Genomic DNA, 26,126 nt, shown 5'->3' on the forward strand with positions numbered 1-26,126 from the left:
TCCGCCTTGCCCTCCGCCCTATCCCTTCGGAACGTGTAGGCCAACGTGCCAACTAGGGTGGCGGTGGTGGCGGTGGCGGTGGCGGTGGCGGTGGCGGTGGCGGCGGTGGAGACGAAGAAGAGGTGTTACGCCGTGGATTCGCGTGACGTAACCCCGGTATATACGCCATCGCCGTGGCCTCCTCGCCGCGACTCGCGGTCGTTTAGGGATTGGCGTCGGTGTGTTGGTTCCGCGCACGGCAACCATACCACCCACACCCACCCCCCTCGGCGTCCCGTTCCATTCGCCTCCCATCGCGGATACCCACCACCGGACCGTGTCGACCGTATCGGGGAACGACCTATGATTCTCCGTGATGTGGCTACGGACAGGAGAGATAGCTGCTCCGGCAGCCAGTCGGGCAACAACCCCTATATGCGCATACACGGACGAATAGATACACTCATACACGCGTGCAGATACATGTACACATAGACACGGGCACGAGTACGCCCTTCCCGATAAGAGAGAGAGAGAGAGAGTGAGAGAGTGAGAGGGTGAGAGAGAAAGAGCGAAAGAGAGAGAGCGAGAGAGATGAGTAGGTACGTCGAGGCTCGAAGCCATCCCGTCACGGAGAATGCTTCGGGACTTCGCGCGACCTCCTCGACGCCGCGTCGGGACCACGGCCTCGGCTATTCGTCGTTCTCTGGCGATGTTCGACTTTTGAACAGCTGCGGAGGAGATGGGCACAGGTCAGTCTCCAAAGACACTCGCAGCATCTCTCTCTCTTTCTCTTTCTCTCTTTGTCGCTCTCTCTCTCTCTCTCTCTCTCTCTCTCTCGCTCTCTCTTTTACTTTCGCTTGATCTTAGCACGCGGCAAAGGGTTTAGCTAGTGCGATGAGCATTTATCGCGAAGATATAGGGGTGCGCGACGTGAAAGTGACGTATTGTTAGCGCGGCGGTTTCCCGCGATTTAGTGATAAATCACAACTTATCGTGTCTTGAAAAACCGTGTATCGCGACCGGGAGGAAACCTGACGGTGTTTCGAATATTTCTTCGAACTTTGTCTCTACTTGTCGATAGTTAAATTCTGTTCTCCAGTTTCGAGAAATTGTGTGTACAACCCGACCGCGGTCGGCAGGCGATAGTGCTGGAATGAGTAACATCTGCAGACAGCTAAACCGCGAAATCTTGAAATCTGAAAAATTGTGTAGCGCGTTCACGCGATTAATAGTGTTCAAGTATTCTGAATGTCTGTTTATTAACAGGTAAATCGTATTTCTCGAAATACGATATTTTATCGTACTTTTTTTTACTGCGGCCGAGAGATAATTAATTAAAGATTTTTTAATGGATTTGGTAAAGTGTGGTTTTCGGAATTTGGAAAGTTGTATAACGCGATCGAGATGCAATTAACAGTGCTTGAATCTTTCGTGTATTTATGAAGATACATTGCGATTATCAGAGATTGAGTGCATCAAAATCAAAATAATTTCAAGTACTTAATATTTAAATAAAGATATTTAATAGTTTTTCAATCTTTTTAATATTTACATGCTGATTCACATATTAATAGATAATGGATATATAAACCGATGTTTAATGAGAATATAATTTCGCAAATAAATGAGAAATGCATTTAAACGGATCTCTAAAAGTGCCATGATTATATTTTTTGTAACGTTTCATCCATTATGTATTCTTTACCAAATAATCAGAAACTGCCATCTAAAAAATGTCTGAAAAAAATAAGACATGTTTTGCGACGCGTCGAATAACACGTTTGAGAATTAATTAAAGACGTTTTGTTACTTAATTTTATTTAATACGCGATAGCTTGTCCTTCTAATGTAAAATATTTTTGTTATCTTTGAAAGTTTTCGTGAAAACTCAACAGCAAATCGCATCTCAGAAATCTGTCATTGACAAATGTCTCGAAAATTCAGGAATAACATTATGTAACACAGTTAATGTGAATACTCAGCTTTGCAAGACACTTAAAAAAATTTTTGTCCCCAAATAATATGCAGATTTATAGCACTGCAAGATGTCTCGGAAATAAAAGTAGCAAATTTAAACTAGAATTATTTCTGGAACGCGAAATTATTCTTGAAACTATTCTTTATTTAAGGCGGAAGAAAGAAATATTTAACAATAATTAAGAGAATAGAAAATTAGCTAAGTTACCGTTAAAGCTAATCGACGGTTTGATTCTTATCGAGTTCTTATCTGTTTGAGTTCTTATCTTCTTTGATTAATTTACATATCATAAACAATAGACGATATGATACGCGACATAGGAGATATAGAAGAACAAGAAGAAGACGTTGGTGTACACGACGAAGGTAGTAATCCGTTGGGGTTGAAGTAACCCGGGTTGATCGGGTTAGGTTGGTTGGGTGTGAGACGCGAAGGCGGTTGATTCCCCAGGACGGGGAAGGAAGGCTTTGGTTGGCTTAGGCATGGCCGTGTTTTTCTTGCCGCGGATCATTAGGACGATTAGGGTTCCTACGAAAAGGGGGAAACAGATTAGCACCAGTGATCTTCTTGCGGCCCGCCCGCTTTTCTTAAACGGGATTTCGCGAGAGTCCTCTAACCGTCGGTCTCTTTTTACCTGATAATTATTTGATCGTAATACGTAATAAATATTGTAATACAAATCTGATAATATTAGTCCAGTTATTGTGATTACAGTTATTGTGATGTCGTAATAGACGTAGCTATTAAATAATGTTAGCTTTGAATCTCTCTAATATTTATACAGTGATTGAAACAGTCTTTTAAATTTTTAGAAGATCCTGTTTCTAATAAAATTTAATTCAAGTTTTAAATATAAGTTACATATGAATATGTGTGATTGTAAGCGTATTTTGTCGTGATTCGAATTACTATGCAAAGTTTGGAAAAATATTTTTATTATTTATATTCTATAATTATTCGCTTCGAGAGTATGGAAAATATACAAGGAAAAAATTATCGTGAAACATTTTCTGAGTAACCAGTTTGAAAAAATGACTTCAAAGAGTTCATTAAAGTTCGTAAAGTACGACGTATATTTTTGTTTTAGGAGACAGATTACTCGACATACTGTGTGATGTATGCGGTGACCGTAGTTCTGGAAAACACTACGGCATCTACAGCTGCGACGGTAATATTAATTAATAATATTTGTAAAAGAAAGATAAATCTTCACGCAATATTCTTTACGAAACTTGCTTATTATGTGCATAGCAGGCACAATTATTTGATGAATTAATCAAAAGGATATATTAAATTTAAATGTTAGAATAAACCAAGAGGAGAATAATGATATCTCTCTGATTCAATTTCTTCATAAAAATTTTAATCAAGACACTTAAAAAAGATTGAATACAAAGAAATTAAAAGAGTAAATTCGCTTCTTTTTAAAATTTTTCTCATTGACGTGTTGTTAGATATCTGAAAATAGCTTAACGATAAATTGATCAAATTTTCGAATTGAATGATCAGTATCTATTATGTCATATCGTTAGGCAAATTTTTTATTGTTATCAGGTTGTTCGGGATTTTTCAAGCGAAGTATACATAGCAATCGGGAGTACATCTGCAAAGCCCAGGGTGCCAAGAAAGGACGTTGTCCGATCGACAAGACCCATAGGAATCAATGTCGTGCTTGTCGTCTCGCTAAGTGCTTCGAAGCTAACATGAACAAGGACGGTAAGTTCTACGAGTAATATTAATGTTACCAGTATAATATGACGAATTGATCAATATGACAAGTTATTTTTGTGTTATTTTATAAGATTATGCATTTGTTCGACTATATTAAACTTGTATTTACCAGACATAGCTGATTACTTTGCTCGATTTAAATTTTCATTTTAGTACAATTAGTATCGATAATTTTTTCTAAAAATATTATTAATTACGAAGTATTGAATCGTTAGAATATGAATTATTTGACCGTTGCGGAACGAAATCACGAATGCACTTACTTCACAATTACTACGTTTCTTTATCTAGAACTTATATATATATCTTTCGAGGCATTTCTTCAATAAATTGAATAAATCAAGCTTGATATTATTTAATACAATCATTACCTTTTAAGTTTACATTTCCGAAAATTTTGCAAGATTTATATCTTGATATATTTTAAAAGCCATTAAATTGACTATTTTTTTTTCTAAATTTTATGTACTCCCCTATTTTTCAATAAGGGATATTATTTAGAATATTATTTAAATTTCTAGTATTTTATATTTTGATATTTGATATTTTTTGTTTGGTATTTTACGTATACAAATATATAAGATTTTCTTCAAGATTCGTAGTTTATCTTTCGAGATATATCTCAATGCGCCATACTGTTGACATAAGAATATATTTGTCAATTCTGTCAACTACGAATGACTGCGGAAATCGTTTCATCAAGTCTCTCGTATTTTCGCGAAAGACCACAAATAAACCGCGAAGAAATCGACTGTAACTATCGGTGGTCAACCAGACCCTCCTAAATAAACCTCCGCGAACAAAGCGTTGACCGCGGCCGAACAGTTCACGCATTATCAGTGGAAAGCTGGCGTGACGGAATCGATACCAATGAACAAGATGCCAATGCTGGCAAAAATTTCAGGTGTTAATGCGTCATCTCGGATTGAATATTATTTTGTCTGTGTTACGCAATATTATATGGGAAACTCGAGTGTGGGCTTACTAACCGTGAAGGTGCCATAAATGGATCCGCACTGTCATGCGACGTTTCGATTTTTCGGTGACGTCTCATTTGATCGACGTCACGTTTCTTAGGGCAAGTACTTTTGACATTTAATATATTAACTTGTATTTATTCGGGCACAAAACGGAATCTTTTGAAATAGAATCTAAAATGGGGACACACACACACACACACACACACACACAAAATGAAATGTTTTAAAACTCCGAATTCTTTAAACTGCTTATTTTCCTTTTCGCGAGCTCTCTTTTTATAGACAGATTTTTTAAATAAATTCTATTCATTCTGTGCAACAGATTATTTACACTTTTTGTCTTTTTCCAACTATTCCAAAATGATTCGTAACTAAATAAAGATGGAAAAGAGAAAAATCATAGAGTAGCAAAATTCGTGCACTATCATTTTTCCAAGAGTAATATTTAAAAAATTTGTAATAGCATTTTGAAGCATCAAACAATAATTATCAGCTTCGATAGAAGTTAACTACGTTCTCTTAATGGCTACTTGAAGGCGTATAAATCATTTATATAGGCGAAACGGAAAACACAAGCGAATTATGTTAATGTATCCGAGTTATTTGTTATTTCTCGGTTCAGCGACGATATTTAGAAATGAGCGAGCTTGATCTTCCGCACGGAAGTTACATGGACGGGCTAGGTGTACACGGGTCGATGTTCCTCGCCATCGACGGCGATATAACAGCGGTGGAGGCTCGTTTTCTGGGACGCTTAGCGGGGGCTGGATTCTATGCGAAGGTGGAGAGAGGTAGCGGCGAGATGGAAAGAGAAAAGGTGGATGGGATGGGACTCGCGGCAGGGTGGAAGGGAGAGAGGATGGGAGGGAGGGACGGGGGGGGGGGGCGATACGAGACCGCTTGGCAGGGATGAGGGTGCTCAGGGTGTCGGGGGTGTTTAATGCAGGACGGGTGCTCCGGTTCCCAGCGGTTGTCGAGGCTCCAGACGCGAGTAAGAGAGGAGATTCAATTAGTGGCAGAGCTTCCTAACGTTAAGGAGACTCCACACGGGGGTTGAAACACCAGGTCTTCCTCGTCCCGCCCCGCCTGCTTCCTCTCGCCGCCACCTTCATCCGCGAACACACTTGTACACGCTAACGCTCTCCCACGTCGTTCTCTCCGCCTCTGTATCGAAATTACTCGTACTTTGTTGGCGGAGTTAATTAGACGCCGTGATTAATTGCTGATGTATAGCCAGGACAGCAGAATGGCGTCGTTGCACTCTTTGTTTCGTATAGATAACTTAATTCCACGGCTTTTCTTTTTCCTACATATAATATACGCATAATAATTCAAAGGCGATGACAGTATTCGTCGAAATATTTGCTAAAATAAAGTGTTATAATAAAACTTTAATAAATCATTTATCCACTTTACGTATCTATAAATCTGTATTTATAAAAGTTACTATTAAAGAAAATAATTAAACTGTTTTGATGTGTTAACTGCACATATTCTCCTCTAAAATTTGTTTATAAATACTTTTTGAATTGTACTACGGATATTAATTATTGAATCTATGAATCGCGGGGTGTATAAGATAATGCAAAGAATTGTAGATATATTTAATGTTAATATAGATACAGAAACATGTATTTTTTTTTGTAACGAAATCATGTATTCTTTTCAGATTTATTAACGAAATAACAAAAGTCTGGTCGCGGCTGACCAAGTCAAGACTGTTCTACTAACTTTTTCAAATGTCTGACACCACGCGGTGCGTTACTACTGATTAAATTCTCAGAGTTTTGAGCACATACAAATTTTGAATAACTTATCTATACGCAACAATATAATATACCTTTGTTACATTTACTTAATTTAGCACATAATCTTGAAGAATTAAATAAGAGTTTATCGTTCGATGCTTTCGTCAAATAATCTATATATATATATTTCGAAAACTCATCTGGGGTACACGGAAATTAAATTTATTTTCACCACGTATTTTGTACCAAATAGTGTGATAGCCAGATCTTGAACCAGTTTGTCTAACACGCAAATTATTCGATATAAATATTAAATGAGAATCTTAAATTAAATAACGACACAAAGAGCTGAATTTATTTCGTTCGAGAAATCAAATTCTTTAAGAACAATTAGAAAAAACAGAAATTGTGGTATATAAAACTCAGCCCTTATTTAATAGTGTAAAAGTGCTTAGTTGATGATGCATAATTATTCGAAGTATCTATATATCCCCAGAAAAACCGTCTCGTTTTATAAACGCTTTATAAACGTGAAACTCGTGAAAGTATAACTAGAACAGCCGCTCAAGTCCGATGAACGCTGAAATCGCGGCGCCGAGCCTCGAAAAACGTTGTGAAGAGCCCATAAGATGTAGGTGACCACTCGGGATACGCGCTATACATTATGTACGTGGTACTCGGCGCATCGCGAAGCTCCGTGACGCCGCAGGCGCGCAATCATCCGCTCGCTGACAACCCCGAAACCTCCAACGCACTCACACCCGCTCCACGTAATCGACGCGCTTTCCTCTTTCCACGAAAATTCGTTCCCGCCTACGATATTATCCGTCTGTGTTGGCGCACCGTGTCGCGCCGGCAAAATGCCGCCCTCTCACCCCTGACTGCGATTTCGCGCACGCACACGTACAGATATATGTATATGTATATGTATTACGCGGAACACGCGGAATATGGCGTTAAACGACGTCGGAAGATTACCGAGCGGCTTATCATGGCGGATTTGTAATTCTTAACGATCGTCAGGGCTCGCGAAAGGAAGAAACGGACTGTCGTTGGTAATGTTCCTAATGTTAATACTTTGCGCTTTAACTGCATATTGTTCTTTCAATTTCGTCAAATTGCCGAAGATATGTGATTTAATGTTTTAAAAAATCATTACGAATATTTTGTCAGAATCTTAAGTTATCGGAGCAGCCAAACCAGAACGTATTAATATTAATCATTTAGAAAGTTTTTATATCCGGATCGAGAAGAGAGTTGGTCTTCCTTTAAGTTTTTACATCTTAAAAACATCCACCGGAAAAGAATTAAACATTTTTTGAAACTATGAAAGCAAGAAGAAATTTGTGAGTATTGTATTACTCTATGCAAACGATATTAAATTTATTATCTTATGTTACAATTTCACAATGTTTTATAAGTAAAAAGTCTTTAGAATATGCTTGCAAGGTGCATATCGCTAAATTCTATTAAAAATTTATACATTAACATATTTTAATAATCTTAAATTTTCAATATTATATGTATTGTTCTTTATTGCAAAATTCTAAAACGGATTATTATAAAAATCATGATTGTGTACAAAATTTACTTTCCACTCTTTGAAAATATGCGTTAACTGTTTAATAGTATTGATATTTAAAAATTATGGTTAGTATCCTAAGATTATAAAAGAACACATTGACACATAAACGAAAAGTTGAATTAAAGAACTATTAAGCTTTTATCGGAGTGATGTTACAACCATTCCTTACTTGTTTTTTATCTCTTTTTATTCATTTTCAGCTAATTTTTTAAATCATCCATATTTCTTATCAAATTATACTTAAGTCACATTGCGAAGTTATCCTAAAGTTGTCAAAGCACGCAACCATAACGATTTTCCTCCAGTTACATACCTTGTTAAAAAGTTAAACGAAAAGCGGGAGACCAGAAGATGATGACTCTCCAATGAAATTCTACGCTCCACGACTTTTCCCGGAACCATACGGTCAACATCATTTCTAGAGTACACACATTCAGATCCACCAACACACTTGGATGGCAAACTTCGCCTCGTTTCATGCCCAATCGATCGCAGCCCGCTACTTCAAACTTTAAATCTCTTTGTCTCCGTTCATAATTCGGAAGAACCCTTTCTAAAAGTATCAAGCACTTTGAACCGGAATTAAATCGAAGCGTTTGCCCCTTTCGATAATTATAGATTGGAATTATTCGAGCGTTTTCGGAGTACGAAGTTCAACGTCTAACAATCGCGGTGATATTAAAAATAATCCATCTAGCTATGGATGTTGAGTAAGTATCCTGAATGCAATTAAAGTATCAGTTCTTCTTTTAAACAAAAATCTCATTTGTCGCGTAGCAAATTATTGCATGTAAATGCACAGAAAGAGATACGATCGTCAGTTTGTAAAATAAATAATTTTGAAAGTAAAAATATATATTCAAGCGTATATACGTGGAAAAATGAGTGGAAAAATTGAAATAATAAATAAATCACTCTCGTTACATGCAAAATAATATAAGAAAGTCAAAGGCCAAAATACGAACAATAAAGGAAGTATAATTAAAGTAATAGTTTAATTATATAGTTCATTCTCCAATGGTTAAGGACAAATTAACCCCAGAATATTTTGTTTACAATTATCTGACGTAAAAACGATCCTAATGGGTTCAATTTTCTCGGATATTAAACAGTTATAATGACAAATTACATTTTCTAATGATATTCTATACGAGTTTACTTCCGCATTCGTTTCTATAAAATATTATATCGTCCTTAATCGAAGTTAAAAACTGTAAACACATTATTTGAGACTCTAAAAGCTTTTTTCTAAAGCTCCTTTTATATCCAAGTGTCAAATTGCGCAAGGTATAATGCCGCAGAATATTCTACTAAAAATCCGAAGGTCTCGCGAGTCGCACGCGAAAGCGTTTTATACTGGCGAATGACACTCGAGCACGATTCGAGAAAAATAGAAAAAGAAAAGGATAAAGCGAAATACGCCGAAGAGGAACAGAGAAAAGCATATACGAAAACAGGATCGGTCAAAGGGGAAATGTGGCAGATGTAAAATATCTTGATTTCCCCCCAAATATTCAAAGCTCAAAACGGTCTCAAAATGAATTTTGTAAGCTTAAATAAATTTCAATTCCATAAAAAATATATTTATCGGTGCCACCATTTTTACTAAACAGATTTGTATTTGTATAAAGCCAGTATAAAGCAGTAAAAAGAAACGATGCTTCTTGCCTTACTGAACAAAAGGATCTTAACGCTTTTTACGCTAACATGCACATTTTTAAATTAATACACACATTGTAATATCTTTGTATAAGAATACAATAGTAAAAAGATAAATTTTATTTAGAAAAGAACTTTATCTTTATAGATATCCACTACGATAATTTTGCAAACTTTCGGATTCAAAAACGCTTATGGATGTGAAGTTCTACTTCTCGTTGTCAGTGCTATTTAACAAACATACAAAAAGTTGTCCCCTAAAAATTGTTTCGGAACCTCGTAATATTTTTGGCCGGCCCTGGACGAGGTCGAGGGGTAGTGACAGCACACAGGGGGAGTCGCGTGGGAGTGGACGGCTGGTAACGCAACGAAGCGAGGCGTGCCGTACACGCGACGGGCAGCATCAATCCATCCACATAAACGGTAAACGGTAAAGCGGGCCTGGAACAGAGCGAGGGGTACAGTGGGCGTCGTAAATGCTTTCTCGCCGCTGAACGGACACCCCTCGAAAGAACGCTTGCGTTCAAATGTTCACGAATCAAGAACACTTCCAACGAAATGAAGAATAGACAAAACACGTGGAGAGCATTAAGTTAATGTCATAGCATGCGTTATATTTGGGAAGCAAAATGTTTCAAATTTATTATCAGTAATTGTAGCATAAAAAACACTGAGAGAAAATTAATAAGCGTTCTCAATCTTTTATTACTATTTCAAAAGCGACGGTCTTCAAATTAAAACAATTTAAAGTCTGGTCGATCTTGAATGAAATTTAGATAGTCATCTCTCTGTAAATCGTATATGCGATTATGCCTTTGTCTTTAATATTAATTAAAATAATAATAATAATAATAATAATAGAGAATTTTCATCTTGTGTTGAAATTTTCTCGGGTATGTAAAATTTACCTCGAACAACTTAGTTTTAGAAGCATCTAGCGCACGATACGATGCGTTTTATTGAAACTTACTCCAGTAATGGGATGATGCATTTATGATGCTCACTGTACGAGGGAAGAGAAGGCGATAAGGGAGAGAAGGAGAGGAACGGTGGAGAACGCGGGGCGCGTTCTCCCTCGCGTGATATGAGCGCGATGTGTGCGGACGAAACGGGTCGTTGCGCTAAGCCGGGCTTTGATCGTCACCTGTCATCATACCAACGCGCCCCGGAGGAACTGCAGCGAACGCCCGCGCCGGTCCCGGCGTTCCCGGCCGTCTCTGGCTCGGCATAAACGCGAGAATTACATCCGCGAGTTATCACGGGCTCTCTCGCCCCGTGTCGTGTCACGAGTTACGGACGGTTCTCGAGCCGCGCGCGAGGCGGAAATACGTCTGACCGCTTCTCCGTCGGATATTCTTCCGAATGGACGTAAAATGTCAAGCTGCTTTGTCACGCTTAATCCTTTTCTACTTTTAACGACATGACATTAACGATATGATCAAATATGTTCTCATATAAAATTTACATTTACTTCCTTTCTATCAAAAATCATAAATATTTCTTAGAGTTATTAGATAAATTATTAGACAGACATATCTCCTTCGATGGATGTTACTTTAAATGGTAACTCTTGCGTGATAAAAATCGCGAAAAATAAATTTGTGATATTTTATGTATACAGGCACAAACATATTTTCTTTATCTTTTTTGTTTGAGATACAAGCTAGAAGAAACATGAATGGAACAGAATAATGTTCATTTTTGATAGTTTCAGAAAATTATTTACGTGTATAGCACTGTTAATATTTCTGATATTTTATTTTAAGCTCAATGAAATTTTAATCATACATTTACCCCTTTTCTAAAATTCAATGTATAAACTCTTCTAATTTTTGTATTCTTATTACAAAACGTATTGGAGTTGATTTGTCACAAGTATTTTTAGTTTTACGTAGTTTTCTCTCTCTCTCTCTCTCTCTTTCTCTTTTTCTCTCTCACTTGCTTCTCTCTTTCTTTTTCACTTTTTTTGCTTTTTATTTATATATTTGCTTATTATATTTTTATATTCTGTCTAGGATACGTGAAAATATTCCGGTAAATCGAAGAAATAGTTAATTAAACGTTTACGCCGCATAAACGTACGAGGTACGAGCCCTATCTTTATGCATATGTATTTTATATTCGACACGGACTGATCTGATTTCACGGAATTTTGATTTATGAGATTGGTCGAGGGAAGGTGTTAACAGTAAGCGACGTTACATACGGATCGCATACGGTTTGTAACGTATGCAGATACACGTGTGACGGCATGCATATGATTTTCCGAACAATATAAGCGATGCAAGTGGAAACAGATCCTATCTGTCCGGCCAATAATCCGCGCATACAGGGTGATTATCTTCATCTGTTTGATAAATGTTGGATAAAGTTATACAAATCAATTTTTCCTAACTATAACAAGTAATTTGTAAAATAATCATGCTATTATATTATTAGATACAGCATAAAATACAGTTTCACTGTAGGTTTTAATTCCATTCATTATCTTATTACTGTCCCGTGAAAATTACCCCCCAAAGTCGACCCCAAGCTATCGATCAAGCCTACTTAGAACTTGATCCGTTCACTCGTTATCGAGATCTCAACATCTTGGGTACTCGCAACCCGTCGCGTCGCGTAAAAGAGTCACGGTCGGTCTCGCTCCGCGTGTACTTGGCACGAGACACTACCGTGTCTCTTGATATATTTAAGATAAAAATTTTTGACGGAAATACATTTTATGAAAATTCTAAACTTTTCTTTATAGTAAAAGGAACGACACTGTTAAATATTAAATGATGAAATTTAAACCAATACCTTGAGTTAAATAACATTTTGTTATTTTTAACTACCATGTGTGAAATTTATTATTTTAACACAAAACAGTATTATTTTAACTCCATTGGTTTGTAGTTAAATTAACGTTGTTTTTTTAAATTAATTACATATTGAGTAGAAGCAGTGGCGACCTATAGAAATGAAAAACGAATCAAATTGATATAATTTGACACTACGAATTCAACAGTGAACATTAACAGCTTTCAACGGTATTTCTTCTCGTATCAAGCTAACGGTCTCGAAATCAAGCTAATGGTGCTTAAATTAGAAATAAAAAGATATCGATACTTTCAAGAATGTTTGCATTGGATTAAAATAGCCATTGCTAGTCCATCTCACCCTCTTAACGCATATCCCGCGAATCAGTACGAGAATCTCCCCATAGTCTTAACACGTGTATCACACACGTTCGACACGCGTGGGATTCGCGAATCTCCTCCGACGGCAACGACGTTGACGGTTGCCGACGGTGGAGGACCGTGGAGGACGATGGCGATGGTGGTGCGTCGCGTCCGTGTGTATCAACCCCATTCACTCGGGGATTAGCCTTCGAGATCGCTGACTGCTGAAATGTTCACAGATCGGTTTACCGTTTAGCAGGATAGAGAGTGTGAGCCCCGTGATCCGTGGCCCGTGTGAGCACCGTGTGTGCCCTACGCACACGCACGCACAAACGCAGGGCATATACATAGCGCACGCGTTGTAGTACGATGTTAAAACGGAAGCTACCCCGTGTGCCGTACCTCACCACGCGCTCGTATCTCCATGCGTGGTACGCGTATGTACGTGTGTTTAAGCGTGCAGAGAAGGCGCCTACGCCTACGCCGCTCCACTCCGCTGTGGGAACTCGCATTGTGGACTACACGTGCCGGCTGGAGTATTACGGTGGCCCTGTGTGTTTATAGGTGCACGATAAGATGATATGTGTGTGTGTGTGTATGTATGTATGCATGAGCGCGAGAAGAGGCGGTGAGAGAGAGAGAGAGAGAGAGAGAGAGAGAGAGAGAGAGAGAGAGAGAGAGAGAGAGAGAGAGAGAGAGAGAGAGAGAGAGAGAGAGAGAGAGAGAGAGAGAGAGAAAGAAACACAGCGGAATCACGAGATGAAAAGCGAACAGGGCGCGGTCCATTCCAGCGCATGCGATTCTAATCCCCGCCGCCGTGCCATGTCCATTCGCCGGCCGGATACGCAAGTACTCTCGAAAATCGCCCGTCTAAGCCGTTGACGCGCGAAAAAACTAGGGGGGGGGGGTTACGACAGCACAATATCTAACTTACTTCTTTAAAGACTCGGGCAGAGATCTTGGTCGGAATTTTTTTTCGATCGAAATTCATACCGATATAATTTTGCATTATATAAGCACATTTTATAATCGTTTGTAGGACGCTATAAGATATTATAAAACGATATAATTTCCGTCTCAGTCAGCACCAAACACCAGTTACATTACATCAATGTTATAATGTAACTGATGCTCTGGGATCATTTTATTTGGAGAAAATTGTAAGAACAAGCTTGAATCCAAAATTTAGAAGGTGCCGGTAAACTAGAAAAGTATACATAATTGCAACGATTGCATTCGATTTTCAATCGATCTTCGCGTGGGGCTAAGAGATCAATTTGTCCCGTTCGTTTCTCCATGCCAAGAGCTTTTCCCTTGACGCACATTCGTTTCCGCTTCGCAGAACTTAAGCCGCTCAGCTATATAAAGCTCTGTATTTGAGCAGCGATGCGTGCAGAGCGACAAAATGTTCCTCCTTGATCGCGAGATGCTGTGCAAAGCGAGGCGCTTTTGTGCGAAAAAGGCGAGCTTAATGGACGTGGCTGCGAAAAAACAGATCGTTTTTCGTCTTTTTCGCGGCAGACTCGACGAAGCTGATCAAATTAAGACTAAAACCTATGTTACTCGAACGATATTTACGTATCTTATGCGAACACATAAATGTAAGAAAAATATACTGCGTTTTTAACTTGATTTCTTCCAAGATGTCTAAGATTCATTAGCTTTCGTAACCTTTATCTTTTTAAATTGTAATATCTAAATTACAATTGAGATCCAAGATATTTAAATTGTAAATATCTTGGATCTCGGTACTTTGATCACAAAAAACGACCTTTCGAAACATATATGAGCTCAAAAATATTTATTTACATCCTTAAAGCCCTATCGAAATTTTATAATTGTCAACATTATACATATTTTTAATGAAATTCCCGTTTTAACTCTAATAAAGAAAGAACTGTTTTCTTATCACTAATTACATTAATGTCTATTTCTATCAATACAGGTTAATTTTAGTCTTGGTTTAATTTATCTTTCATTTTCTTCTAACTCTATGAATTAGAAGAAGATATAAAGTAAAAGTTAAACCGAGATTTAAAGCTAATCATGACTGATATATCAGTCTTGAAGGGTAATACCGCTACTGCATCGAGCATGGAAAATCATTGTTTGTAAAGTAAACAAGTCTTTTCATTGGGCGCATTTTTCCGGCAAGGGAGCTCACCGTTGAAAGAACAATTACTCCAGGAAAATAATAATATTTGTACCTGTTACGATGTGCACGGCCAATTTGGTCGATAAAGCAAACAACCCCGAAGCGGATTTCGCATTGCTTCTTTTTGCTACGTACACGCGTGTCTGCGCATATAAAACTGCTGCTTCGATTCGAAAAAACATCTCTTTTTTATGTATCTCAACTTGCTTATTGACGACATTTCGTAATGGTAAAATTTTAAAAGAGTTAAGAAGCACGCATTTCCAATAATGACATCTCGAAGATGAATTGTTACTGTTTGTATTGGATTGATTACCGAAAAACTTCTCTATCGTTTATAGAACAAAACGAAATTTTAGTATACAAGATCATAATAGACGTACAGAGACATAGTTACAAAAAATTTGATAAAAATAACAGCACTTAATAAAATAACAAAAAATTAGCATTTGCTTAGGATAAAACGCTCCATTTCATACACTGCGGTGAAAGTTAAAAAATTCTTACATTATTCACAATTTTTTATTATCTATTACAAAACTAAATTACTATTTATTTTGCCAGGCAATTAAACTTCTTCAAAATTGTCAAGAGAATTTGATTTGATTTCCCGAATATATTTATTAGTAATAATTGAATGAATAACAAGGAACTCTTGATGATGAAATTAACAAGTGACAAGTTATAAAAAGGGGAGACAAGTAAAAAGTTTTCGCAACGTATTCTATATTTATTCCGTATCCTATCCTATATATTGTTTTAGTTTTAGTTTGAGACTGCGTTTTAAGACCGATGGGTACTGACGCGTGGTTTGCTAGGGCGAAAAATAGTACATAAAATTCACACGAATAATATTATTAGGCCATCAAGATCCAGTTTTGATCGTAAAGATGTTTTCTCTAATTAATAGTAAAAAGGAGCTTTGAGAGTTCAACGCAGTGTGTAAGCTAACGTTATATCGTTATCGTTATAACGTTATATCGACCTTTAATTTTTTATTAGTTTCTTTAATATGTTGACAATTGAGCCAGCGAATATTTTTATCATTTAAAACGTGCGAACAATGTCAGGAGATTTTTAAATATATTTATCATTAATATATGTTGATATATTAGATAAAAATATGTGGATCTTTAAAGAAGAAAATTCAAAAATGATTATTATGAAAGATAAATAAGTGAAAGAAAGAATAATGTAACATTTTTTATTAGAAGAAGACATCAATATCGTATCAGAATCCCTCTAAAGAATCTATAAAGAAACGATCTAAAGAAACGTATCGATAAATAAAAACAATCTAAAATATAATGTATTGCGATTATATAGGCATGCAGCGAGCCGCGCAATAGCTGACATGTTAAGAGAACATGCTAAGTCTTAAACAATTAATATACCACTTTTCAAGGAAATTGGATGCTGGCGATTAAAACGGCGACGTCCCGATGCGAGAAGAAATTGCCGTTGCGCCAGTGGCGAAGTATCTCTCGACGGGGCGATGCGTGATAAAGGGGAGATATTGCGACGCCAGTGCGAACGTGGGAATCCGCGGCTGCTATCCGCTCAGCCTCATTAATGATGATGTGCTTGCCACCCAGTTGCAGCTCTCGCTTCGCCATCTCGCTCTATCTGTCTTCCTCCCCTACAGCGTCCTCTGCTTTCTCCGCTTTCTCCCTCTCTCTCTTTCTCTCTCTCTCTCTCTCTCTCTCTCTCTCTCTCTCTCTCTCTCTCTCTCTCTCTCTCTCTCTCTCTCTCTCTCTCTCTCTCTCTAGATTTGCAGCCACGCTCGAAAGATCGAGCTCTGTGGAAGCTGACGCCCGGCCAGCCACCACATCCGATCTACACCACCCTCTTTCATCCGCGATTCACCCCCTTTTCCCTCTCGACCTCTTGTTCGCCACTCCTCCCCCTCAACGGGTCACGGGATATACAGCTCTCGTACATCTCGAACGACCTACAACGCGCGTTACACCCCGAATTCAATTCCGCGCAACCTGCGCCCACTTTTTCGCTCCCACCGTTAAGTCCATCGCCGATATTATTGATAGGCGTTTTCTAGATGCGGACCTTCGATCGCTGAAGGGCGAGGGTGCATAAGGATATTTTTCATTGAGCTTCAGAAAGAGTTGATAGCACTTATTCATCATTACCGATTCTTAAAAGCGTTAATTGTGCGACTTTTTCTGTACCGGTAATTTGAAAGAATTCTGTTTAGTCTTCTTGAAAACATCGGTGTACTTTTTTCCGTAAAAAAGCAAAAAAAGTGTAGCATAAAGTACATTTGAAATGTACGCAAGTAGAAGCTTCAGTCGTAATATCTCTATCGGAGAGCTTCATGATACAATCGCGAAGCGACCTGTCAGACGTCAAAAGTAATATAATTACGTCATAACTGGTGTTTAGCAGTGCAACATGAGCGCGGACCGAGGAAACCGAAACCCCACGCGATTATGTCGTCGGAGAAGCAACATCAGCAACAGTCGCCGATTGTCACGCAATTGTCTCCTCATTCTGCGGCCCCGGTGCACAATGATCGATTAAGACCAGCACTCGCTCCCCCGTATGTTCTCTCGCCGCACAGGTGTGTAACGTTTGCATTTTTAATTGATTGCCTTAATCGCGTTTTAAATTAATTAAGATATTTCTCTTAGTATAAAAAACACATATCGGCATATGACAGTACTGGCGAGTGATAGAAAAATCATAAGAAGTAATCGATTAACAGATACAATAAAAAAATAAGAGGAATTATTGGTTCTTAGATTTATTATTTGTGTTAGATATTGAAAGAAGCGAACTGATTATTCCGATTAACGTCTTATTAGGGTGCTAATCCACTACCGCATTAATGGCAGATTCTATGATCAATCTGATGTTGACATTTTCTTACAATTAATGAAAAAGTGTCTAAATAATTTTTATATAATTAATGTTAATGAATATAGCTAATGAATATAACAAATAGAGTTGATATTCTTTCTATGCAAATCTTTAATAGATTCTTAATTTTTGGGTCAAAATTATTTCTTGCAGATAAGCGAAGATTCAAGTATTTCATTCGCTATTTGATCTAATCAGCAGACTAAACGTAAATGAAGGAATTTTTATTAGTTAGAAGAATTCATGAAGATTCAAGAAATATAGATTGCCGATTATAATCGCATTGATTCGAATTCTTGGAGAACTTATACGAAAGACTAGGTATCGCAGAGCATTGCGTCGAGTCCAAGTATATATAAGATTGTAAAGGATTAACACCTAAAAATTACAAACGCACATCACAAATCCATCGAAAAAAAAAATCGTGATAAATAATCGTTCCCTGCATCATTTTCATCGACAAAAAACCTGACTTCAGAATTGATCTGAGAATTTAACCGACAAAGCGTTAATGCGGTGGTGGGTGAGACACCCCCGTGTAGCTACGGAAGATGATAAAATTTCATGAAGCGACACAGACTCTTCGTGAAGTAGTTAAGGGTTGTTACTGTAGAAGGTTAAGGTGCGACCAAAGATTCACGCCTTACCCACGACCGATGGCGCTGGTACAGAAACCGCCGGAGGAATCACCGTCCCCCGTACCGCTGATCCTACCGCACCCTCGCACGACCACGACCCTCTATCAGGCGGCCACGACTGTCTCCCTAGCGCCGCAGCCTCCCCTTCTGCAGATACTAATGTCCGCCGAGGAATGTCAGGTAAGTAATTCAGCTTAATTCAGCTCGCCCCCACCTCTCTTTTCATTCCTCCAAACTTAATAAAGGCGGGTTCGCTCCGCTCAGTTTTCTGCCTCGCGGTGTCTAAACGGGCAAATTACACGCAGGGATTATTATTAACGTCAACCTCTCTCGACGACAATGGAGACAATACTTTTGCCTCGCGGATGTCAATTATTGGCTTTTGTTACGTATGCGATAAATGTATAAATGTATTATTTAGCCTGGAAACGAGCGCCTGGTTTTTTTGTGCATAGTCTAGATTTTTTACATCCTAATTAAAAGTTATTGTTATTAAATTACATATTGCATATTTTTTATTGTTCTATAATTTACTAGTATTTGAGGATGTTATTAATTGCATATTGCATATTTTTACTTGTTCTATAATTTATTAGTATTTGAGGATAATATGTACACAGATTTACTCAACAATTTCTGAAAAGAGCAAGGAGAAACCAAAAAATATTTAAAAAGCGAAAGAAGCACATAAAAATTACTGTGACATAGGCTTCATTTTTTTAATACTCGGATGTAAAATTTATCTCAGGCGCTCGTTCAGCGCTGCGTTAATATTAAAATCGAAAAAGTAAAAATAGCAAAATCGAGTGATGATAAGGAAAATAGAAATAGAATCATCTTCAATTAAATAAATTGTACATTATAAACGCAATGTATATATAAAAACTGTATTGTGTTATAGCGTTTTTGCGAAAGAGAATGTAATTTCTCTTTCCCAATGTTTATTTCACAGAGGTAGATTCACCGATCATTTATCTACCTACCGTACACTTCGCCATTTGTTATATGTCACTTTGCATTCTTTTCTTTTTGTGAGAAAAGTTTCGTGCTCTCGTTGTACAAATTACCGCCTCGCTTTGCCGTAAGGAACTGGTTTGGAACGCGCGATTGCAACCTACGGCGGAATATCCGATGGAGCAGATGGAGACGGAGACGAGTCGGAGTCCGACGGGCACCATACAGAGCTTCAGCCCGACCTGGGAGATGCTGCAGGTACTTTTCGCTACTTTCGTCGCGTCTCTTCTTTTCTTCTTAATCGTTCGTACCGCGTGTCGCGTCATTTAATCATTAACACAGGAGACGACGGCCCGACTGCTATTCATGGCTGTCAGATGGGTGCGTTGCCTGCCTCCTTTTCAAGCGATATCGAAGGACGATCAGCTGTTGCTGCTGGAACGTTCCTGGACGCAGCTGTTCCTCCTGCACTTGGCGCAATGGTCCGTCTCCTGGGACATCACCGCGCTCCTCGAGGACGAGCAAGTGCGCAGCAGACTACCCACGGACGACAATCCGACGAATCAGGAGCTCGTCCTTATTCAGGTTTTTACTCTTTCGCTCGTAGCAAGCTTTCTTCTTCACTATTAAATTCGTGCCAAATTATACTCAATTTGAGTTATTTTTAACCATTCCTATAGGTCGCCACTGTTTCTACTCAATATATCGTTAATTTAACTAATGTTAATTTAACTAAACCAGTGGAGTTCAAATAATACTGTTTTGCGTTAAAATAGTAAATTTCGACACACATGGTAGTTAAAAATAACAAAATGTTATTTAACTCAAATTATTGGTTTAAATTCCATCCTTTAATATTTAACAGTGTTGGTATCGAAAAAAAAAACATAATTATTATCTTGTTGTTTCCAGTTTTTTATTTGTCGCATTAAAATCTCCAATAACAAAGACTAGACTATAACGCGTCGATTTAATTCAACGTTAAATCCCTTATCTTTCCCTCATGTTGCGAAATATGGATGTGCAAACGCCGACGAGATTTTGTTTATTTGAGAAGACGAATTGTTACCGTTTCTCGATTTTGGCGAGTGTTTTTCTGTAATCTCCCCCGCAGATTCGTTTCAAAGTTCGTTTCAATGGAGTATTCTCTTGCGTTCTAGGCTATAATATGCCGATTCAGGCAACTGTCCCCCGATTTCGGCGAGTGTGGCTGCATGAAGGCAGTGGCTCTGTTTACGCCAGGTAAAGAGCGTCGTTAAACTAATTGTCATACCAGCGTAAATGCGGCACATAGATTATTTCTGAACGATAAACCTAGCGCTCGTTGCAAAACCATCGAAGGCGCGAATTCAGTTACTCAATATAATGTCATCGTTATTGATTTTATATTATTATTAGTATTCTCATTATTTATTTCAATGTATTCGTAATACATTACTTCTCTAGTCTAAGAAATAACTTTTTAAAATTCTTAGATAATTATTAATCGCATCATTTTTGAAGTGTTGATCGCATTTACTCTTGTGTCATAATTATCTTGATCAATTCTGCCTCGCTTATCAATCGAACGCGTGATCTCTCCTTGTAAATCGCAGAGACAGTGGGCCTGCACGCGGTCCAGCCCATTGAGATACTGCAGGATCAGGCGCAACGTATTTTAGTGGATTACACGAGATCACGGTATCCGCAGCAACCCGGTAGAATCGGCAGGTTGATGATCTTAGTCGGATACCTGAGGTGTGTCTCTTCCAAGACCGTCGAGCGTCTGTTCTTTCACGAGACCATCGGGGAGATACCTATCTCGCGTTTGCTAGTCGACATGTACCAAATGGAGAAGTATATCAACTGAAGCGAATTTTGCATATCGTATGTACGCGCTGTACGCGTCATAAGTGTTTCAGGACCACAGCGAGCTTGCAGCTTTCCAAAACTCTTCCGATTCTCTCTTTCTCTTTCTCTCTCTCTCTCTCTCTCTGTAGAAACGACAGAATAGAACAAGAGAAAAGTTTTCGAAATCTGTAGTAGCGCACGAATTTCCTTTCCGCTTCTCCCTCTCGATTATGTAGTATACCGTTAATATCTTACGCGGAAGATAGAGTTTACTGTTTTATCAAATTATAAGATGAAATTTCTACACCATTGCTGTTAAAGAAACAATTGCTCTTTTATCGGTAATTTTTATAGAACGCACCGTAAAGTGTTTGGTTGTCCCGTTGATTGGATTTGTTATTTATTTTTTGCTATTTTTAATAATGTAATTAAAATAACATTGTATATTCTTGTGAAAATACATTCGCATTTAATTGCTTTTGTTAATGCTTTTACAATAAACGTGCTCGAATTTATCCACTTTTTATTACATATTATATTTTACTGTAGTTTTAAGTAAAAATACAATACCCAAATATATTCAAGAAAATGTGAAAAATGATTAAACACGTATGTTTCTGACGACACTAGGCATTCTACTCACAAAGGCCCTCGTACTAGTATCCACTATACAATCGCATTTCTAAGTAAAGTTTATGTCATTGCTTATACAATATATCAAACAGTCGTTTTTCTTTTATGCATGATCCAAATAAAAAAGAACGACGAAATAAAATTTGCACATGGAGCGTTTACTTCAATTCATGTATCCCGATGAAATGAAGAAAGAAGTAATAGAATTACATGCACTTTTCGTATATTCGAGCTTCGGATTAATGTAGATCGCAAAAGACTTGATAAAAAAGATCATTTTTCTGCTGTATCGTTCAAGCATTTGTTTATAAACCTGCGTTTTCTTAAAATAGAATAATAATCTATTATAAATCCGTATATATTATTTGGAATAATAACTATTTTTTATCTATACATCTTTTAGAGTATTTCATATAGTAGATGAAATGCAATTGACTGTAAAACCGTTTCGAAAATTGTGCTCGAGGAAATAATCGAGAATCTGTAATGTACCATATGTCCCTCTCTGTGATCCCCCTTGAGTAAAGAATTATTGTACCAATTCGATTTGTTAAATAATAATGATGCGTGGAATAAATATCATATATGTATTGCATCAGCATAATTGTAAGTTACACGATAAAAATAACGTAGGCAACAGAAGTATCGCAATACAATTATTATAGTAAAAAAAAGTATTGTATAACAATGTAAAAAGTGTGGTATAATAATGGTGCTCTAATTTTTTTATATCATTGCTTTGGCAAAAAAATAAGTTTATTCATAAGATTTGCTCGAATGCAGTGCTGAATTATTATTACGAGTGGCAGCGTCAAACAAAATCGGATGAAAAAGATGTATCATAAAGTGAAGTTGTACTCCACAATATAATTGTTATATTCTCAAATTCTTTTGTTAATAGAATTATTAAATTTGTTATACATTTACGTAAAAGATATAGCATACAGAATAAGCTGTGTTCTGTATTAATAAATGTCTCATACAAATATACATCTGTAATATTTCATTCTAAGGTATTAAACTTTGTCGATATTATACCAAACAAAAGATTTTTTATTATAATCTAAAGTATATCACCTGCACAATATACGAAATTAATATACAGTATACATATACATATAATATATTGTAGTATTATATTGTATACATAATATTAAATATATGTATATATACACGAATATAATATAGTCATACGTTTTTAACAGTGATGAAATAATTTATTGTGATTAATATTATGAAATAATTTATTTATAATTATAATCTTTATAACGCATTTTAAAGTAAAGTCTTTATTGAATTGTTATTGTCAAATAGAGAGTATTTTAATTATTTTCTTAATCTCAATATTTTATTTTTACTTTTTAATGTGAACAGTTGCCTTTGCTTCGTTATTGACGGCTACGGTGGCTATCCGTAATAAAAATTCATTATAATATATCTGCATTATAATATGTGATATGCTAGACGATTTTTAAAATTTATACTTCAAAGAATCAATTAGCAGTCGATCTCATTCTCCTTTCCTGATAAAAACAATAAATCACATATAAATCAGAATAATGTGATTTCTTGATTTATTTCAAATCTCTGTTACTAATTAATCATCTTTTGCTTTTAATATAGAAGGAATTGAAATTAAAGCTTTCTGAGTGATCTATAGAAATCAAGTTGAAAGCATGCAAGTACCTATTCTTTCAATGTATATATTTCTAAATATAAAAGTGTTTTAAATTCAAAATAAAGTTGATATATTTTTTATAAATATTAATATTAATAAAAATTCATTTTAACAATATTATTGTAGAAGATTTTTATATTAAATTATACTGCATGCTATGAATTATTTTAAAAACAACATATATAGATACGTAGATTGATATAGATTCTGTATATATGTATTATGTTATCGCTAGCTTCATTATTCTTATAGTTTCATTTGTTCAATTTTAAAAATTGAATTGATCAACAATCGTGACTCAAAGAATTTTATAACATCGATAAGTATTGTACAGTTGTTTTATCTACATGCAGTACTACATTTATCGAAGATACATCCTCTCATTTTTCGTAGAGGGCATCACTTGCTTGTAACAATAACGATATATAGGGGCTTCTTCGATCACAACTTTCGGTAACTTATCGGCATTAGTCAATAAACTATAAATGTTTATTGACTAATGTTTATACCATCTCATTAACACATACCTGGATAAAATTGTTAATTTTTTCTTGTTTAATATATGAAAAGAGATTAGATTATAGTGAATTATATTAATTAGAATTATATTAGTTATAAATTTGGCTTTGAACACTGAATTCTGTGGATTGAATTAATCATCGGTTAAGTTAACCAGGATTTTAATTGGTCCAAATCATTCATGAGGATTTTACAACTTTTAAACTTTTTTCAGAAAGCGTCCTTAATCTTTAAGCCAAAAATGTATTTTACATTTTTCTGTGCAATAAATTTTACTTATCTGCAGACAAACCTTGAAAGCTTCAGCTATAGGGATTTGGTTTTTTTTATATTATGCAAAAAAAGAACCGAAATTTGTAGATAAGATTGAACAACGTTAAGCATGAACCGGTCGATGATAATTTATCGAGCAATCGGTTGCAAACTCACTCTGCACACGTGAAACGTACAATAGTCTCAGTTTTCAGATGATTATATCATTTTGATTTACAATTTAATTTTTTTTTATATAAACCACTCAGAAAGCCCTACTTCCCAACCTCTCTGCACTAAGTACAGAGAAAGAACGATCATCGATGACAGAGCTCTCGAACAAGTCGGGAGCTCGTGTCGTTCTCACGCTCAGAGAAGAGGGCTGTCACTCCTCATCATGGTTACATCAACTCCCATGTTAGGGAGGGAGAATGAGATCAACTCCTACAGAACTGATCCTGTGAAGTATGATCTTAAGTTTCGTATGCCATCATGCCCATATATATACTGTCGATGACGGTATTTTAAACACGAGTAACATTTAGTCATCATAGCCCTCTACCAACGAAATTGACAACTAACCCGTCCGTTCACATAAGTAGAATTCAAGGCTGACTATTTTTCTACAGTTCTGAAGTGAAGATAACTCTAAGGTGCAGACATCATGTTAGAAACGTATTGTTACGTATTGCATCTTGAAAATATATCAAGTAAGATATACAGAATAAATGACGTGAGATCCAAAAAAAAAAAGAAACTTCCCGCACAATTGATATTATAATTGGATATTATTAATAATTAATCAATAATTGAGTTTTATAATTAAATAATATGCAAATCTTTATAAACTTACATATCGATATAAATATATCTCCTTATATTTTACATTTTCTACTAAAATTATTTTTGATATAACATATTCATATATTCTACTGTAAAATTGAATATATAATTGTACTATATGATAAATTCTAAAATAATTTAAAAAGTATCAGCGTTTCTCGGCAGAATAAAGATCTCACGTCATATATCACTTGACTAGCATAAAGTCAAATTTTCAATCAAAAATAGATGGACAGGCTACAAAAAATTAAGGTAAAATCGATGCTTTGTTAAAATAAATTTGAGTAATTAATCACGTTTTCTATAAAATAAATTGCATAATAAGACCAAAATATGTCTTACCCTTTTTATTCATGCTTGTATTTATATGCATAAAATATTAAAATTCTAAATATATCTACATACGATATTGTTTCCTTGCATCGATTTATGTAATATTTAATCTTGGATAAATATAATATGGGAAGGAATAAAGGGGTATAAATAACACACATCCTAACTAATTCATAATTTTTCCTTATCTACAGATATATATATATATATATATATATATATATATATATATATTGTATATATATTTTTATAACATCTAACAAAATAGCTTACTTATTTTTATCTCTTTCATAAAAAAAAATATCATAAAAATATTTCTTTAATAAAAGATAAAAATTTTATATTTTAAAAATCATTACTTTGTCATACTTTTTGTTTCTCTTGTGTTTCTAATATATTTATTACTTCGATTGTAAGTATAAGAATTGATCTACGTAACAAAATTTCTGTGATTTGGCGGGTTTCCTGCAGTGCTCCGTGATCGGTGAGTAAATTTTACACGAGAAATAAATGTTTCGAAGCGCGGTACATCCAAATCTTAATAGAACCGTTGTCCCGCGTGTCGCAGTGAAACGATAACCTCGGAATTC

At 36.2% G+C, this 26,126-nt stretch overlaps 1 protein-coding gene and 1 non-coding gene across 6 annotated transcripts; one reads left to right on the forward strand and one right to left on the reverse strand.

The window, feature by feature from the left end:
- Positions 1-171: 171 nt before the first annotated feature.
- LOC139778848 (protein dissatisfaction) lies at positions 172-22,958 on the forward strand. 5 transcript variants are annotated; one of them, XM_071716954.1, is made up of 10 exons: positions 773-1,248; positions 2,260-2,325; positions 3,048-3,128; positions 3,515-3,676; positions 17,383-17,557; positions 18,470-18,674; positions 19,536-19,706; positions 19,791-20,033; positions 20,609-20,690; positions 21,044-22,958. In XM_071716954.1, exons 2-10 carry the CDS (start codon positions 2,265-2,267, stop codon positions 21,295-21,297), a joined length of 1,434 nt encoding a protein of 477 aa, XP_071573055.1. In that variant the 5' UTR covers positions 773-1,248; positions 2,260-2,264; the 3' UTR covers positions 21,298-22,958. The 5 variants fall into 5 exon arrangements, with proteins under 5 accessions (XP_071573059.1, XP_071573057.1, XP_071573055.1 ...); XM_071716953.1 differs by having other exon boundaries at positions 775-1,248; positions 17,380-17,557; XM_071716955.1 differs by having other exon boundaries at positions 777-1,248; positions 17,380-17,557; positions 19,581-19,706.
- Positions 22,959-24,620: 1,662 nt separating this feature from the next.
- LOC139778871 (small nucleolar RNA U3) lies at positions 24,621-24,835 on the reverse strand. Its single transcript, XR_011719712.1, has one exon. It is a non-coding gene; the product is annotated as a small nucleolar RNA U3 (small nucleolar RNA).
- Positions 24,836-26,126: the final 1,291 nt, after the last annotated feature.

This window comes from Temnothorax nylanderi, unplaced genomic scaffold, assembly GCF_030848795.1.
Source record: "Temnothorax nylanderi isolate EJ_2023f unplaced genomic scaffold, tnyl_v1.0 TNYL_tig0199_pilon, whole genome shotgun sequence".
In the NCBI taxonomy this organism is placed as follows: domain Eukaryota; kingdom Metazoa; phylum Arthropoda; class Insecta; order Hymenoptera; family Formicidae; genus Temnothorax; species Temnothorax nylanderi.